The sequence below is a fragment of the Takifugu rubripes genome, chromosome 13 (genome assembly GCF_901000725.2).
Source record: "Takifugu rubripes chromosome 13, fTakRub1.2, whole genome shotgun sequence".
In the NCBI taxonomy this organism is placed as follows: domain Eukaryota; kingdom Metazoa; phylum Chordata; class Actinopteri; order Tetraodontiformes; family Tetraodontidae; genus Takifugu; species Takifugu rubripes.
In genome coordinates this window covers 15,418,272-15,437,743 of record NC_042297.1, presented here as the reverse complement: position 1 = coordinate 15,437,743, position 19,472 = coordinate 15,418,272, and the positions used below count along the sequence as shown (strand labels likewise).

The window sequence follows — 19,472 nt, the reverse complement described above, 5'->3', positions numbered from 1 at the left end:
AGCCAACAGCACTGAAAGGTGAACAGAACCTTTTCAAATGCTAATTACTGTACTTACCAGGATTCTTCCCATTAATCCTCTACACAAGTGTGACCGTTGCAACACCTGTAGGAATCCATTTATCTATATTATAGATGCACAAGCTTAGTGGACTTTTATGAGAGACTTTTTGGATGTGCCAGTCACGTCAGGACATAATTGATGCTCATTTTGTGTCTCGGCTGATCTTCCCCCAGATGTTCCAACAAATTACTCACAATAATCAGATTACCTGGGCTCAGCTCAGAAATGGCAGACTCCTGTCGTCAAAAGGTTACGCTCTCGACGTCAGCCACAGTTTGAGTTGCCAAGGCAACGTGCCCTCTGATCTGTAGGCATTTCTTGACAGAAACGACAAACCTTCTCCATCCTGACAAGCGCTTTGTTTGTAGATATTGATACTTTCCACAGACGGTGACTAAACCCGACTTGTTTTGTGTTCCGTTAGGATTACAGCTAAATTTAGTGCAATGTAAATCAACATCAGGGAAAAAGCCGTGCGGTGGCGGAGCTTCTGTAGACGAGCCTGCATGGGATGCAGCTTTGGCACCGTCGGTTAGTTCCGCCTCTTCTGCTCTTTTAATCCAAGAAAGACGCCTCGGGACGTCCACACCGTCAGCATTTTTGTTTGTTATAAGAAAAGTTTTTCACCCAACCCACACTACTGACTTTAGCAGAGATTAAGGGACACCCCTCCCACAACACAAACACATACACACACTCAAACACGCACACATACCCCACCCCCTCGTCTTTGTGGAACATGTGCCAAAAATGTGCACATAAAAGAAGACGCCTAGTCAGCTTTATAATTAAACTAAATTTTAACAATTCTCAGTTGTATTGTACAATATTGAACAGTAGTCACAAAAGTGCACAAGAGGCATCGGTTCTTTCAAAAGGAAGGATCATACATTTGTTTTCCAGGTGACTTATGACCAGTGTGGCTAAACAGAGAGAGAGAGAAGCTAAAGTCCCTTTATAAATACAAGATATCAAGCTCAGAACAACAGAACATTGGTGAAAAAATAGACTTTAACTGTTGAGAACTAGCCAATAAATATGCCACTACAACACTTGGATTGCAAATGGTTCAAGGTGGATGACCCAAAGCACCATCGTGCAACACCCATCCTGATTTGGTATCTTTTTCTTTTGATTATTAAAGTACATTTACAGAGAAATTGGGTTTAGGATGATTGACTACTGCAAAGAGGCACAAGAAAATAAATGTCAAACAAACCCCACCCCCACAAAACTAAAATAAAACAGGGTTTGTTGTGAAAAAGGCCCATGCCCTTTCAATGTTTTCAGTGAAGTACACTTTCACATTAATCCTCCCACTGCAGCAGCACCTTCACCCCCCCCCACCCCCCAAACCTGCCACCATAATATAAATTAGTGTGTAGGAAGCACGTCAACAACCTTTGAGAAGAGCATACATCCTTGTTCTACAAATGGACAGAGGTACTACTGCACACGACACTGCACTCATGGCCGAAACGGGATTTCTTTTGTTACTGGAGCTTTAAAAAGGAAAACCCCTGAGACAAGAGGATTCTTCCTTTCTGAAAGATAATTAATCGACAGACTTCTTTGGGACAAGTCTGTTTTCCAGTGATTTTAGTTTTTCAGCAAGGTTTCTCACAGGATTCATCAATTATTCCGGAGATGGTCACTTGGTCAGTACTCCTCACCAGGCAGATTAGGACTCACCTGGAGGCACTTTGTGTCATGGCCATTTGTCACATACAGTATATGTGCATATAATCTTTGAGTACAAGCTGTCAAACACACCTGAGATAAACCAGAGGCAATGGCAAGAAGAATCTGGAGGGGAGGGGGGGGTAATTTCTAATGCTCAGAAGGGCCACAAAGATTAATATCAATTATTACTGAGTGTTGTGGGCCAGTATGGTCTTTGTGTAGGATCTATTTTAGCCCTTTAGGGTCAGTTCTGCAGGAAAAGCCACACATAGAATCAGAAACCCACCACCAGCTTTAACACCCCCCCCCTCCTCCCACCTGACCTGACAATCCAAATGACTGACTCTTGATTTATCTCCAGAATACCAGCGCTGGTATTCCTCCTACCAGTCTCTTCTGCTCCAAAAACCCAGTGCATTGTTTTCTTTTTAGAAGCCAAAGCTGAACGTTTTGACACCACCTTGGGGACTAGATGCCACATAGTTTTCTGGCCTGAAGACATCCTGCAGTGACTCCTTTCTATCAGACCTCTGACCCTTCCAACTCGCTTCTCTTAGTTATCAGCACCCAGCTTGGACAGCCCCTGCCTAAACTCATGCAGCTCGTCTATCTTCCCATCCAGAATATCCATGAACTGCTTGAGCTCGCCCTTCATCCTGCCCTGCTTTTGTCGACTGTCGTCTATGTCCGTTTGGAGGCTTCCTATTCTTCCCTCTAGTTCAGTGTTTTTCAGCTCTGCAGCCTGTGGACAGAAAAGAGTGATATTAGAAAACATGGACCTCATGAAAGCCACCAATGTTCTTTAATTAAACAAGAACATCCAAACATCAAGTGGACACAAAACTGAGATTCAAAAGGGGGGGAAGGGTGGTATAAACAGACGAGCAGGCGACAGTCGGGTCAAAGTTGGGTCACAGTAATGCAGAAATACCACCGAAGGGTGGGGTTTAAAATAGGACTGCTAAATGGGTGCTGCCCCTGCAGGACTATACCCCAGCCGACTCCTGAAAGCTGACCCTGCAGAGGGTGCCATCTTTAAATAGGAGGGAGCGATGATTACATACAGTAGGAAAAGTAGATTTGCTCATTTTTTCTATCCTCAGATGCTTTATTGACCCGTTAATGAACTGCGACTGAGTTTGCAGTTTGTGTTCCGCGGATCAAAACTGGTATTCCAGAAATCCTTTTGTCCGGGCTCCTTCTTTAACTTTGGATGACTGCTTAGATAAACTCCTGCGTTGCCCGGTTCTGATGTCAATGCCATTATCCGGCCTGCTGTTGCAGAACCAAACCAGGAATTTCCAGCTTTGTGAAGCAATGGACTTTAGGCATGCTACTGTTGGTTTAATTCCCCAACCAGCTCGAAAAGCAGCACATCCCACTCCGAGTCTGACCTGAGTAGCAATCACTAGGAACACAGCTCATGGTGGATTTGGCTCTTATTCACTATGGCCTAACAATTCAATTCTGGTCTTGTAGAAGCTCAGATATTCCTGAAGAAAGGCTGATGTCAATCAGGGGGGTTTTCAGTAACTTTTTGTCATTTCACACATGTTTCAAGTCATTAAAACTGAGGGGCTCGTAAAAGCCTTCAGCTGTATCTGCTGAGTGCAGACAGGAAAGTAATGGAGGATATCTTAAGGAAACCTTTTCAAATGATTCCAGTGCATACAGTATTTGCCTGTATGAATAGGTGCATTAAACACAATGTGTGCAAGAGACATGTGATGCAATGTCATGTCATTGGCCCTTGGGCACAGGTAAATAAGAAATCATTCTACGCATCCATTTTAAAAACCCTCCATAAAGCCTGGGTTGTGCCTGACTGTAACAGACATTGCGTCCACACATCTGCTGTGGAGCAAAAGGACAAAACGCTCTTATTTCTGTTGTAAATCCCACCCGAATGGATCCGGTAAATATACCTGCAGTTTTGCTGTGATGGTTTCACACTCCGACATGAGCTGTGGGATTATCTCTGCTTGCTTTCTCAGGTTCTCCACCTCCTGAGAACAAGGGGAAAAAACAACTCAAAAACAAGCAGGATCAAGTGAAGTAAAGCGATAAAATCCAGTTAATGGTAAATTCCAAATGACTGAATTCAAATCTGTATTTTAGATCAAGATGTCTCAGTGTATTTACTCTCTGTAACCCTTGATCAACCAAAAACCTCCGCAAGGTAAAAATGACGTCACTGTTTTTCCTCCCAATTAAGCCTTCAGCTTTTAATTCTTTAGCAGTTTTCTTCTCTGCCATAGTCCCACTAAAGGTAATTTTACAGCATTTATTCTTATTTTCACACAAGTTACAGCAGTGGGGCTTCGTAATCACCTTCAGCAGCTTTGTACAGTTAGTACCTGACTGGCCATCACCAGGTCAACAGCACAGTGATTGCTCAATAATTCAGAGGAACCAGTTTAATTGGATGAGTTGAGCATGTGCATTTCTAGGAGGCGGCGAGTCGGGCCGTCTGTTTTATTATCGCACTGCAACCAAAAAGGCTTTGTTTAGTGACCTCCTTTGGTCCGACAGACTGTGGCTGATGCAAACTGTGAGGATATTAAGCTCCCCGAGGGCCCAAATGCTTCATTTAAATTCTTTTAAAAACATCTTTGAACTGCATCCTCGCTGTTGTGCGTGAAATGTGCTGCTCTCTATACTTTAGATGGTCCTGTCCAGTGATTCAAATGTGGTTTTGTGTTCTTTTTCTGTGCCCCTGCACTGTCCTCCAGTGTTGAACATAGAGACTCTCAGAAATCGGTCAGATAATAACTGCAGTAAAGCAGTAAAAACAGGAAAGTTATCGGCCATAATAAAATACTACTCATCAGTTCCTTCAGATTATAGCATCTGCTAACGAGCTGATTATCTGCGCAAGAGCTCTTGCTGCCATAACTGAACACAGTGAATAATGTCCAGTGCCCCCTCTTAGAAATTAGCCATGGTGAAATCTACGCACATCAAAAGTGTTGTAAAAAAAATAAAGCAAAGGTCTTTGTTTAGCTGGTAATGTGAAAATAAAATAAAATAAAAAAAATCAGTCCCGACAAAACCTGAGGTCACACAATAAAAACATAATTCTCAGTTGAATCTCTTGAGGTGGAGAAGCGGCACTTCGCCAGCACAACTTGTGAAGAACTGTGGTACACTGAGAGAATATTTGAAATGAAGAGAAAGAAGATGGAGGACTCCAGGACAAGCTGAAGATAGATGTGGATGCTTTTGAACAGGAACAATTTTATGCACCCACTCCCTAACCTGATTTTTTATTATACCTTAAAACTGGCAATAGGAAGATCAGAAAACATAACGATGATACAAAATGGCCATACTGAAGAAACTTGTACTGATACTGTAACTTTAATACTGGGTGTGACAGTAAGCTGTTCTTCTCACCTGCTGCTTTTCGTTGATCTCAGCCTCCAACTCCTGCACTCGGACGCTCAGCTGGGCGTTTTGCTGCTTCTCCTGATCCGCTTCGTTACACTGGGCTTCTAGTTCTGCAATCTGAACACATACAGTAAAATGCCTAACATACATTTGCTGTGAAATTATTTAAAAGATGTGCAGTTTGTCTTCTGTTTGGCTCATGCAGTCCTTAATGATGGATGGAAAAATCCTCCACATTCAAATATTTTATTCTTAAAAGAGGCACCGGCAATTAGATCAGAATCTACAACATTTTATGAAATGCATCGTGGTTGCAGCAACATCCCACATTGATTATGAAACTAAAATGATACGACAGTGGACGAGCAAAGCGCTGCTCCCATTATTAGCTGCTGTGTTCAGTGGTAACACCAAGTACTAATCTCCCGATCATGTCTTACATTTTCTTTTTCCTCACCTGTTAACGGAAACGGAACACTTGTTCTATTGCAAACACTGTTTGATGTCTTACCTTTTGTCTGAGTGCGTCACTTTCATCCTTGCAGGTATTAAGTTGTTTCTTCCAGCTCTCCACATTCGCTGAGGACTCCTGCAATGCATCCACCAGCCTGGCATTATTCTCTCTTAAAGTCTGCAGCTCCGTTTCCCACTTCTTGGCATTAGTGTTGCTGTGAGACAAAACAGATATGAGAGAGAACTCATAATATATATTAAGGTGAAAACGTGTTGTCTTTTAACCTATTTCCTGTGATAAGAATAACAAATGATACACAAAAGGACAAGTGGGGGTTGTCAATAAAGTCTAATGAGCTGTCACCCTGGCATGCACAGCACTTTCCAGGCTTATCAATAGGGATGGAGTCTGTGATGTATATTTAGTATGTATTGCGCAACACTTCCATATGCATGGCTGGGTTGATGTGTGCTGCTCTGCGTCAAATGCAGACAGACTTGCAGCGCAGCATTCTGCAGTCCTTGGCCGCTTTACTGCCGTGACACATTTCTGCAGAGCAAAGTCCCAAAGCCTTCATAGGGCATAAAAGAATCCAGGAAAAAACCAGTGGGCCAAACAGCCATTTACAGGCTGACTCGGTATTATTATACAAGTATCAGACACAAATGGAGCAGGGTTTCAACTGTAATAAAACAGAGTCACCTTTTGTTTGGTACAAGCACAAAAATCCTCCAACCCATATTTTTGCATGGGCGAACATTAATGGGCTCTTCTCATGATCTCATGAAATCAAAGCCTTACCTCTGTTCTACAGCACTCTTGAGATGTTCATTCTCGCTCTTCAGCACCGCAGCCTCGGGACTGACGTGAGAGATTTTCTCATCGTCCGTCCCGTTGATGCTGGACGCACGATTGTTGGAGGGCGTTTCTTGTCCAGACTCCTGGTGGAGGAGACAGGCAGAGCAGAGATTCAGTGGAAGCTTACCTGCAAGTCTTATTCATGCATGTCACGAGTTCAACTTTTCTCCCCATGACTCATGGATACACTTCTGAGTGTGAAACAAGCTCTTAGCTTCTTTTTGAGAAATGGCATAAACACCCCAACATGTCAGCGATGACAGCAGAGGGGTGAAGGAGAACAGTTGCCGGTGTTTATCGTGTCACACGACCCAGCAGGTTGGAGTGTCGCAGAACTGAATGTGACTCCTGCCATCTGGAGCCAGCGCAGTTCAAGAGTGTAACAGTCAGGCACTCGCCGTTACCATGGCCGTCTGATTACTTACATGATATCCAATATGTAGTAATTGACACAAAATGGACGATATCGTCTGTATCACAGAGCGAATGAGAGCAGTGAGGGTTACCTCTGAGTGGTTACTCGACGTTTCCACTTTCTCCTGAGACTTGTCCTTTGCTAGTTTGGCTGCATCTTTTACTTCCTGGAACTTTTCAGCAAACTAAGAGCGATGCATAAAAAGATGGGGCCATTAGTGACACAGAAAGCAAAACTGTCACACACAGTGTGGTTCATCTTTAAAAAATAAAGGGGAGTTGGAGAGAAAAAGTAGCCAATTAGCGAGCGACAGTGATAGTTTAGGGACCGAGTATTCCCTCCGATCAGTTTCTGACTGCTTCCTATCTAGAGCTTCTGTGACCCTGAGATTCTGCAGGAACATGTCGTCTCACCTTGGCCAGCTGTTGCTCAGAGGCAAAGCCCAGTCCGAAGACGGTGTTGGCCCTGCTGTCAGCCCACTGGCCAAATTTCTGGGACGTCTTGGTAAATGTCATGTTGGGTGTGATGGTGCTGTTGATGATCACCTGCTAGGACAAAAACAGCTCTCTTTCAAAACCTTATTGAGACCTGTGATATACAGAGGTAAAACTAACATTACTAATGTTTTGGAAACCTTTTTTGGACTGGGACTCCCAGTCACCAAAAACCCAAATAAGTGGGTGTCAAAATAGATGAATAAATGTGGGAAAAAATGGTCTGTATTATAGAATATTAACCATTAAAATAATTTTAAGCACAAGTTTTATTAAAAAATAAAAGTTTATTATAAAAGGTGGACAGATTAACCCTTGACACAGACACGCGCTGACCCACTAACCTCTAAATTGCAACGTTCACAGCAGAATCTCACCTGTTCTGCCAGATTTAACATCTGCTGTGGTCTAAAATTGTACCCAGCGCAAAAGGCAGCAACAGTCGAAATAGATGCAACTGCAACCAGTCCCGCCTGTTTAAAGTAATCATGTGTGAACAGAAACATCTCTCATTGACTAACCTACTTCTACCCCATCTACCAACATGTTGGAACTTAAAAGTGGCACCTACAAATTATCCCACCAATTAAGAAACAATAGGAGACAGTTTAATCATAGTGTGGCTCTTGTCTCATAGCAACATCGCTCTTAACAACTCGAGAATTTAAATTGCTGACAGACTGGTGTCTTTTGTCACCCCTCCTCCTGTGTCCTGTTTTTCCAACGACTGAGGTGTGAAACACTTTACACTGTGTCTCAACGGAGCTGCACTGTCCACTCCAAACAAAAGTCAGAAAGAGAGATCCATGGGAAAACAAACAAACCAAAAACACCCAAACAGATGAAGTGGTGCTGCCCACACACCTTTCCTTCCAAACAGCTGAAATGAATATTTAACATCACTCAATGTGCTGAAAGGAACATGGTCACATGAAGGATTCTGGGTGTGAATGTTCACATGCAACTTTCATGAGGGCAGGAAATCGGAGGGTGCATTGGGAAAGCGCAAATTCTAAAATAGGATGGGCGGCAGCAGGACGCAAGATACCCAAAAGTATCGAATCACAAACACATTTTCTGCCGGGATTTCTTCTTTCTGACCAACATAAAAGGAAGTCAGTGGTAGTGAGATCCTAACAATGTCTATGGGCCTTGTGGTTGTCTGCTGGCACGTGCGAGTGTGTGTCACAGTAAGCGAGTGTGTGGGAGGAGGCGGAGTGGCGGTGGCAGCTGCACTGGTGCTGCGGATCGAATGGTGCTGGAGTTGCAGCCTGAAGCTGGCCACTGTTTACTTACCAAAAACCCAGAACTAACTCTAAGATCATCGTGTCTGTAAAAGACAGATGACAGACAAATAAGAGGTGCGGAACAAGGAAAAAGGGCAGAGAGTACGGGAGGGAAGGAGCTGCTATCACTCCTGAAGTGAGAAACGGACAGCGAAGACAGCCAATAATGGTTGGAGGGGGAACATGACAGCTGTGCTCTGACTAAAATACATCCAAAAAAATAAAAGGACAGCATCCTGGAATTACTCAACAGGGAGAGGTGTGATAAGGACTATGAACTTCCTGCCAATCACTTTGATTACCGCACATATTAGGATTTTTTTTTTTACACAATATCTCAGCACTAGAGGCTGTGAAAACTCACAATTCTGAAATTTAAAGACATGACGCACACCCCTGGGTATCTGTAGATAGAGAAGGTTCGTTTGGTGTTCGGTCTCTGGCATTTCCTGCCCACATGTTCAAGAATCTCCAGATAATATGATGAAACTGATAGATGCCTCTAATGTGTTACATTATAATAAATACCTACGATTAAACCCTGCTGTGGTGTTAAAAATAGATCATTTACAGGGTGTTCTTGTGTTTGACATGGGGAGATCAGGACATATTAGCTATAAAATCACCCCTCTCACATCACTCAAAAAGAAGCAACATTTTGAGCCGCAAGTGCTGACACTTTGTTCTGTTGGCCATATCATCATCTGTGTGTTGCCTGGCCACGACAGATGGATGCATGTAACTGACTGTCAGAGTTAGTCTTTGCATCGGTGCAGCCTATTCCTTCAGACAGACCTGCTTCCCTTGCAGCTACGGCCCAAACTAGGCAACTCTATACAGTTTACTTAAAGAAAATGCTTCTGTTGGTTGAGATTACAGAAGGCAGATGAGACAGGAGGACATGCGAGATGACAGGAATGCAAGAGCAGCGAGTGAAATGCTGGTCTTGGAGACCGAGGAGGTTGTTCTGCTTCAGAAGAATAAACGCTGTTCTCCCAGTGCTGCTGCTGCTGCTCTATAGGTGGTACCTGATTCTATTCGAGATTGATGTTTTACTTCCCTTGCTATCAAATTGTGGGAGGGCTTTACGAAATCAACTGTAAGGGAAGAAATACGAATCACTAATCAACAAGTCTTGGGCTATATTTAGCCATGTCTGTCTTGGGTTTCGGTGCGATCCATGCTAGAGTTGATGGATTGACAATGTCAATGTTGAGCCTTTACACAAACACAGAGGTGCTGGTGGATGAACATCAACATATATATCAGCCTACACAGGCTCCAACGTAGCAAGTAATCTGTTTGACTTTGCAAATGCTGATCTCCTGGGACTGTCAACAGAGGGATACCTGTTCAAGCCTTCGTGGTGTTTTTACACAGAAGACTTGTCACCATGGAAACGCAATGTACTCTTTCATATAGCTGAAAAAGGTGTGAGTATGTCATAGGGATGTTTAACATAATGCCGGCATCTCTAGCAGGTAATGATAGTATTGATATGCATCTGTGCATTTGCAGTCAGACACACACCTTGAATCCATCCACACTGATGATGCGGTAGCTGTTGCGTGTGCTGTCATAAAAATAGGAGACGGTGACAGCTTGTTTGCTGGCGGGGACCCAGTTCTTCTTGGTGGTTGGGTCGATTTGGAAGACATGTGCCCTGGTGGTGTAGATCGGCTGCTCCCTGAAAAGCAAAGAACAGGAGTCAGGGACTATATTCATGAGAGGAAGACTACATCAACTGAGCTAAACAGGCTAAACTGAATCTGTCATCCAGAGATTAAGAGAGAGGCAGTGGTGGCGGTGGTGGTGGGGGGAGACGTAGAGACGGTTGGATATTTGAGTATATTTTAAATATACTCAAGTATTCAAGTGGAATCATTAAGAAAATATGTAAATGTAGCCCAACCATGATTATGATGATGATGATAAGAAATGTTTAAAATCATTTATATGTCTATGAGAGGGTAAAATAATCATCCTCCTAGGAATAAATTCGAATTATAACTGCAGCAATTTAGGGATGAACTCGAGGACTGGAATGCCTGTCAAAATTGAATGAGTCCAGAGGAAAATCCTGTGCAAATTCTCCTGCACTTTAGAAATGGACCAATAAGTCCGTCTCACTTAGACTTAAACATGCAGTCTCTTAGAGTTGGTTAAGTGCTCAAACATGTTGGAAGCTTTTCTGTTGCTGTTTGTTTACCAGACAAGAATTTTCCATTTCACTCAGTTACCAACAATCCACATCATACAGTGATACACAACAGTGTTTTGCATCCAGTCTATGGTAGATTCTAAGCCCGCCCCGCTTGAAAAACATTCATATCCTCAGTTCCATATAAACTACACAGACAGTTGACACTTAAGCAGCTTAAAGTGAGGGGGGAACTGTGCATGTCCCATTAAAGGCAGTGCATGCTGGGAAAGACTGGACTATAAAATAGTTTGCATGTCAAATGTCACTCTGAAGTGTGTGATGCATGTGGAGGTTATTGAGCACTGAATATAAGCTGGTGACCATTATTTCCACTGTCAAACAAGCTGTTAAGATTTGGAGTCATTTTTTCCCGATTCTCTTTGGTTTACAAATGTAATAATTTGCATTAACAAACGATTAATTGGAGTGAAAATGCACATTTTGCTGTTCAGCAGTCCGGCCTGCTTCACAGCAGCCCTGCTGTTGTAAAGGATGGACTTGTGTCAAGTCTATCAGGATGTCTTTAAAGTGCTACGAGGTCAATCGACAATCAAACCGCAAAAACACATGGGCCAATAATGCCGGCTTCCACTGGGATCACAGCTCTCTCAGATATGAAGGCCTAATATTTCCACTATCCCTTTAAAGCCTAATCTCACCCATCATCTGTTTTGGGAATAACAAAACCCATTAAACAGATCACTGTTGTTGCTGTGCATACACATGCACACATGCGCACACGCGCTGACCTTTGCAGAGGCCGTGAGCCAGGCTGGAGCCGGCTGGCGCTGGCATGGAAAGAGGAGTCAATGGACCCGGCCGAGCACAGGGATGCCCTCGCACAAGGGTAGAATCCAGTGATCCGGCTTTTGCGCGTCAGCTGTAGGTCGATTGATGTTATCGGATAAAACTGGACTTCACCAGGGTTGAATTCTTTCACCCACTGACTGTCAGGTCCTCTGTTCCCCATCTGCTGCTTTAAATTATTTACAGGTGTGTGTCTGGAGGGGGGCTGCCAATGTGGCCGTGTACTCCTGCTGAACCACCCCCCTCCATCCACGGTGATGCTGTGGCGACTGTTTCCACCAGATGTGAGTCCAGTTAACAGCGCATGATAATGAAATGAAATGATGTAATGGTGGTTTACTGTCACATCCTGTTAGTGGTCTCATTATTTTCCTGACAGATTTGACTTTACTGACAACAGGAGGTTTTATTCTTTCCATCCTTGTTGTGTTTTGGTAGCCGTGATTGTTTCAAATATGCTAAATAAATAAAGTTAACTTAAAAAATGCAGGAGAACACAGCTGATGTGGCAGCTTGTGTGCATTTACAAGTCGTTTAAGTTTTGCTGCACCTGCACGATTTACAGTCTCAGCGCCAGTAGAAGAAACAGGTTTATCCAGATTCCCAAGAGCTATAGCTCACTTTAGAACCTTAACATCAATCACACTAATAGTTCACAATGATTTAGACAATTACATTTTTTTCCCATTTAGCCTCCATATGCCAACTGAGCTGAAATTTTACTGCATTAGTGCAAATGATTTTTTTTCCTTGTAGAATAACTTCATTTTTAGGGACACAGGAAAGCAGTTTCATGATGAGACATTATCCTCCAGACAAATACACAACACTGATTAATATTACTGTTGAAATAATTACAGCAATTGTTTTTTCCTAAATTATCATATTTCAACAGTTGAACACGGATTTGTGATCACGTCTGTGGTTAAATTAAATCCTAAATACGCTTTTTACGCTTTGGGAGGTTTCCAAATGTATCAGTAAAGTGACTTTCATGTTACTTTAGAAGCTCAAGAGACTGCAAAACACACACATTGTTCACAATATGCTGTGGAAATAGGACGTTGCATCGTGTCCTATGTATAAATATGGCATCACACAGCCTCTGGTAACCGGAATCTCCCTGAAGCACAACATTGGGGTCAGATTGTCTTTTTCTTTGAAAAGAGAAAAAATACACAGAATATATTCTTTGGGAAATGCTGTATGGAAAGACATCACCCTAATCTGGAAAATGAGCATCCAAACCATTCTCATTTCAGGAATTACAGGTGTTCTTCCCACGTTTTCCCTTTTCAGTTGGAAATCGAATTGGGAGTCGGAATTCATGAAAAAAAAAATCACAACTGAAAAAAATGTCAACATAAACCAGGGTTGGAGCCGACAGTGCTGTCATTCCAAATAAAAAAGCCATCCTGATTAAGGTGATACCTGTAGGACTTGGTGCAACTCGGGAGCGGGTTAATTTTTTCGCTCCGCCCACTGAGTAATCACAACAACATTCCAGGCATGGCTTCAGGAGTGGCCATAGATCACACCTACTCAGTCCAAACCCTTTGCGAGATGAAAAATTATTTCCAATTAGAGTGTTTACCAGTAGAAATGTTTGCCTAATCATGTTCAAAAACAAGAAGATCAAGTTTAATAATAATCTTTATATTTCATACATTTGTTCTCAACCTTCTGTAACCTGTGATCAATGACGTTTTAAGCAGTTTTCGCGTCAATGTTTCGAGCTTATAGATTTTAGGACTTATAGCTTGTTTTGAAACCATGAATGTTGCCTCTACTTATCCTTTAGTGTAACTGCGACAATATCCATGAGAATGTCCTATTTTTTTTTTTCCACAAATGGAGGGGAAAATGATTATTCATTTTGCAAAAAACAGATTTATGCCTCAGATATATTTGCTGTTTTTCCCCCCAAACTAATAATGGATGGATGACCAGAGAATCATTATTATCACAGTCCTGCTTCTAATAAATTGTAGGGCCTTGTGATATTGTCAACATTGCCTGTGCTATTTTCACACTTTCATTTTAAACCCACTGACAGAGGAGGATGCAGTTAAATAGATCTGGGCAGAGAAGGCAGAAAGGGAAAAGCAGCCTTGGCCAGAGCACCTCCAGGTCCTGCGAAAATAACCATCCGTCACACTCTGCTCACACATCTGATGGTGATACCAAAATTATGTTGCCTCGGGATAAAAAGGCTGGCCAGGATCTGCAGGGGATTCACCACAGACCAGGAAGTGCTGGTGGGAGACAGCAGGGCACGGGCACAGATCAGAACAGAGACAGAGCTCCTGGATCAAGCTGGGACCAACGGACGTATCTGGGTCCACAATTTTAAACAAGAAAATTGTGTATTGCTTAAATACACATGTACAATTGTTTTGCACATTTACCATATGTATTCCAAATTAATATTATTATTAATATTCAAAAAATCCACCTTTACGTTTTTTTTCCCCTCAAAAGAAGCGTGTTCAACTGCTACATGATATTGCACAAGGACAATAATTTATGGAATATATATCAGCGGAACAAATCCCAAACAACCACAGTAGGCCTCTTTATCGAAACAACACGGAGAATCCAACTTATTATAAAAGCACACAGAAAGTAAGGAAGTCTCCACAGAAGCACAGCATGGCAGCAGATGGCCTCCTAGGCCTCAACCATCTGGTAAGGAGACGTCCAATCAGCTTGTCCCCTTTCAAATGCATGATTCTTAAACACCCAGACCTGCTTCTACACATCCACAATCCACATTTCAAAGCGCTGACCACGGACAGAACAAACACTCTGATTAGGAGTCTACCCTCCTGTCTGGGCAGCCAAGAGACCCGCCGCCATGTCACACGCTACAGAGCCTAATCAATGAGTGTTAAGCCTGTAGCCGTCACTCTCTAGCCAGCCGGGAGATTATCATCTACCCCGTTTTAGGGCTGCTTCAAGCGTGGCTTATTTTAAATAGCAATATGCTGATTGCGTTCCTGTCTGTGTGACAGATTATTTGGTAATAAGAGGCTCTCGGGGCAATCCGAGGGTGATTTTAGAATAATTCCACAGATACAGCACTTAAGCTGTGAAACTGTATTTAAAAACACAACCATCACCACTTTCTTCTCTTACTGCATGAAACATATATGATTTGTAGGTCATGTGGGCTGCACACAGGAAACAGTCATTTTCTTTTGGGTGTTCGCATCTTGAGATACTGAATAATCACATGTAACATCAGGAAGGTGCATGATAACGTGTCTTTTCTGGTACTTGCCACATATTGAGTACCAAAATGCACATTCTACAAGCAAAGTGAGAACTTTTTGGGGAAGTGAGAATATTCAGCTGGACCTCACAACTTCAAAGAGCTGTTAAGATGTGATTTTAGAATTGGGTTTATGTTGGGGTTGGTGGGGTAGTTAGGATGGTTAGGGGCTGGGTAATGCATTATAATATGAAAGTCCTCACAAGTATAGAAATACAAGCACGCACACACGTGTGTGTGTGTGTGTGTGTGTGTGTGTGTGCGTGTGTGTGTGCGCACGCGTGTGTGTGCGCGCGTGTGTGTGTGTGTGTGTGTTACAGTTGGCAATGAAAAACTCCAATTAGAAGGACAGAGATTCAGGGTCGGGGACATTTGAAGCTTATGAGACACTTAACAGCCAGACATTAAATTCAAACCTGTGACTACAAACAAGCATTTCATTTTATACATTTGACTATGTGCAGCTTTTGGGTTTTTTGTTTTTTAAGAAACGGAGATATTTCTTCTCATCAATAACCCTTACTGGCATTTGGTTGGGAGACGATTACTGAGTAAATGTTCCATAAAACTGAATATTTAGAATTTATTCCTAACATGTTGATTGAATACTGCACTATTTCTTATCTTATTCAGTTGGACACTTAATTTTTGATCAGCAACAACCTGATCAAAGACTATATCGTGTTCAACCACTGATAACATTTTGTAAATTGTGATATTATTGCCTGGGAGGAAAGAACCATAGAAATTTTAACACTTAATGGAAAAAGAAAAACCATGGCACCCAAACTAATGAACAAGACAGATACTACTGACAGATACTCCCTCAGTGTTTGGCAGCCAGTCATCCTACCGGCAGATACCCAGTGAAAGTGGGGGGGCATGGAAAAAGAATTCCTGCCATCTCTGTGGCTGCACACTGGGTGTGACTGATGTCTGGTCTATTGGGGCCGTGCCTTGAAAGAAGCGCAGTATTGTCTCCCTATAGTCTTAAACCTGCTTGATGAGTAATCAAAACTCAGGAGAAGTCTGGACTGTTGAACTGGTTTGTTTTACAGATTAAAAATATGTCATGTCAGGAGGAGAACAAGCACTGTGGAATGATGTCACATTTTACTTCATTACTCAATCACAAATCTTGCTTAGCTATTTGTCAATTCCTTTCCATGGATGTGTACATATCAAAGTTAGAGTGAGGACAGACAATTCTGAGCCAGTCATTTTCTTCTTCACTGTTTTATTCTTATCCAAATTAAATCAATGCAACCTGCTAGAGGTTTTCAAATGGGAAAACACCAACAAATGTGGTCACGACTGCATAACTATGGCAGTGTAGAAGACAACGGTCACAACACTGTGGACTCTTTAGAGGCAAATTTATATAGATAAGATCTAAAGTATTTTAATATCTGTGGGAGTCTGACACCACCAACTCACACCTCACGGACAACAAATCAAAACACTCCCTGAGGAATTATCTGTGTGTTAGTTGGCAGTGCCGACTCTGACACCTCCTTGTCAAGACGGTCTCACAACCATAAGCAGCTGCTTAACCACTCAACGGGGAATTAGGCTGAACCACCTGAATTTCTGCGAAATTAATCCTGAATCTGGAATATCTAACCAAGCGGTGGTTCCAAAACAGAAGTGGACAAGACAGAGAAGACCAGTCCTTTTTTCAGCATTCCCACATTGGCAAAGAATTGTCAAAGACAATAAAATGAAATAAAAAGAATGGGTCTCACCAGCAGCTTTACAACACATTTAACATAAGAGACCGAATGTGTTCAGAACAGGTACAGTTGACGGCTTTTGCCCCCGCATAAACCCAGAACATTAGGGTGCAGGTGTCATTAGAAGCGCTCTGAAGGACACAGCTTTCCTACATTACTTACCCCATCGCCGCGGACTTGTGGGGAAACTCCTTCTATTCTGTGGGCTTTATCGGCTGCTGAAAATTAGGGTGTAAAGCTCAGTTCAAAGTCAGCAAGCGTTCGGCCGTCCGAGGAGTTGGTTCCTTTACAAGTGCTCTCGTTGTTGCGCGTCAAGTGAAATATGAGAACACTTCGTAAACTCGATTCACCGGGTTGTCAAGCTCTGTCACAAAACCTTCGCCGATTCAGGAAGTTTTGCCCTCTTCGATCGCTGTTTATGACATTGACACGCGCAACCGCTTAAAATCCCACTTTTCAATGCGTCCTTTGTCTTTTGTATATTCTAAATTAATGCTCGCGTTCCCCCGCTTGCTCTCTGCACCGAGAATCTTCCCCCACTAACGGGATTGCGTTTCATTTGTGGGCAGCAGCAGCGACACTGAGCGGCTCTCAACCCGTTCACACTCATCCACGAACCACCCACACCATAAAATCAGTGGTTGCTGTGGGTTTGCGGGGGTTTAGCCCTTGGTCAGTCCAAAATATGACATCAAATTTGCAAAATGATTCACGAAATGAGACCTGTTATTTTTTTTTAAAAAATGACGTACTTACATATTGTAAATAGTTTGTGAGGGTCACGAGTAAATTCAACAAAATGAAAGTTAAATAAGGAAAATGAGATGAGCTTGATATTTGCTACATTAGCAATTCATTATATGCCTCTTTAACGTGGATACATCCACCTTTTTAGGAAAAAAGGAGATTTTCCTTAAAGTCTGACACAGACCCGTGCGTTATGTTTTTGCAGGCAGATAACAGCCACTCTAATCACGCTCAGGTGCGCGGCTCTGCGCGCCCCCGGAACCAACGTAAGCGTTTGTTCCAGGGAAGACATTCTGCGACGTACTAGAAGTGGAAGGACGGTTCTGTTGCTGCTTATCAAAATATTTATCGTGCGACGTTAAAGAATTTCTGTCGCAAAATAGTCCATGATATGATAAACAAGTGTGGCGGAAAGTAATATTATTCACGTCGTGTAAAATTGTTCGCCGAAAGGTCGGAGAAGCTTGATTTAGGTAATCTGTTTCTGTGCAACGCTAAATTACATTCTGGTTGAGCTAGTTGCTATGTTTCCCTTTGAAATATGCCATTAAATATCCCATTTGAGTACGTTAAGGGAAGAAAAAGAAGGATCTTTTAGTAAATTTACAGTCTTAAGAATGCTTCACCATAAAATGTTTCCGTGACGCACAGTATTAATGCCGATTCCTATGTGTTGTAGTATGGCTGAGAATACGGAAAACGTTCAGAAGTATGAGGAGCTGTTCGCCCACCGATTCACATCGGAGGACCCTGAATATCAGCAGTATCAGAGCCGGCCGGAGGAGCCTCCTCCCATAGTCGAAGACTGGAACAGCCGTCGAGGTGGAAACTACAGAGGGAGGGATAACAGGTAATGTTGGCTGGCAAGCCGCCATTTCACATCTGTAACGTTGTCATTTCGTAGAGACTATTATGTTATTAGTATGAAGGCTGGGTTGTTAACAGGAAGAGAAATTGAGCTTGTTTATTAGTCTATGTTTCCACATAATATCAGAGAAACAAGAGATTAGAGTTCCCTAGACATTAATATATTTTAATATAGTTTTTATTATCTTTTATTTGCTTTCCTGTCTAGGTATCAGGATCGTCGTGGACGTGGGGGACCTGGCTGGGGTGGAGACAGAGGTGGGGACCGAGACAGGCATTGGCGAGAGAATTATCATGGACAGCAACAGTGGCATGACAGATCCAGGCAGGCATTGGGGCATGGAAGTAACGTTCACTCTGGTCCGCCAAACTCCAATCCGGGATACAATTCCAACCATCAGAGACACAATTATAACCACTATTGATGTCTGAAATCTCAGGGGTTGTCAGTATTGATGTCAGTTGCTTTGCAAATACTTTTGACAATGTGCAAATTTTTCTTCTGTGTATGTCAGACTGTCACGTCTCCGCAAGCTGTCATTGCGCAATAAATCAAAACCTTTATTTGAGATCTGTAATTCATAATATCGCAATGTAAACTGTCACCAAATTTCTAACATGACTGCAGAATGTGTCGGCATTTTGCTTTGTTCTGTCTATCTACTGTACTGCTATCATTTCTTCAGGACTTCTTCTAAACTAGGGACACTTGCAGTTCGATTCATGGCACTTTCAGCGAGATTGTCACTGAATGATAACTCTGAGCATGCAGGCTGTTCTTAAACCAATGTTCATTGATCTTTTAGAAGGAAAACTCAGGAGATGTTCACTGTTTCATTTATACATGTTTTGACAAACAGATATGACTATATATACAACACAGTATTGTTAAAATTCCAGTATATTTATCATGCAGTTTATTTTTTGGCATATCTGTATGTACATATTAATAGATTTTGCCAATAAATCTGTATTTTCTTACATTGTCATTTTGGGTCTGTATGAATTCTTTAAATTTAAAAAGCAGGTTGGCTAGAGTTGGTTCTAGATTCAGCTCTTTTACACCATTTGTCAATATGATCACTCAAATCTTTCATGCTTAGTGACAGAAAAGACCAATGAGAGCCTCTACGCCACCTTACGTGCAGGTTCAGATGAAACATTCTTTAGCAGATTGGTCAAACACTAAATCTGAAGG

The 19,472-nt window shown here is 42.3% G+C and overlaps 1 protein-coding gene across 3 annotated transcripts; it reads right to left on the bottom strand.

The window, feature by feature from the left end:
* Window positions 1-844: 844 nt before the first annotated feature.
* Window positions 845-17,633, bottom strand: homer2 (homer scaffold protein 2). Of its 3 annotated transcripts, none has more exons than XM_011610042.2 (9): window positions 17,417-17,633; window positions 10,174-10,330; window positions 7,277-7,411; window positions 6,955-7,047; window positions 6,392-6,531; window positions 5,648-5,804; window positions 5,143-5,253; window positions 3,672-3,752; window positions 845-2,488 (listed from the first exon to the last, which is right to left on the bottom strand). In XM_011610042.2, coding segments are annotated over exons 1-9 (1,065 nt in total). In that variant the 5' UTR covers window positions 17,419-17,633; the 3' UTR covers window positions 845-2,299. The 3 variants fall into 3 exon arrangements, with proteins under 3 accessions (XP_011608344.1, XP_011608343.1, XP_003969915.1); XM_011610041.2 differs by lacking the exon at window positions 17,417-17,633 and adding an exon at window positions 16,823-17,277; XM_003969866.3 differs by lacking the exon at window positions 17,417-17,633 and adding an exon at window positions 16,823-17,277 and having other exon boundaries at window positions 7,277-7,408.
* Between the last annotated feature and the right edge of the window lie 1,839 nt (window positions 17,634-19,472).

Bases quoted from the DNA above. Each gene is read 5' to 3' on its own strand.
- homer2 (XM_011610041.2), bottom strand. The intron at 7,412-10,173 runs GTGTGTGTCTGA...TTTTTGTCCTAG, and splicing joins TCAGTGTGGATGGATTCAAG to CAGGTGATCATCAACAGCAC. The intron at 7,048-7,276 runs GTGAGACGACAT...CATCGCTCTTAG, and splicing joins CTGAGCAACAGCTGGCCAAG to TTTGCTGAAAAGTTCCAGGA.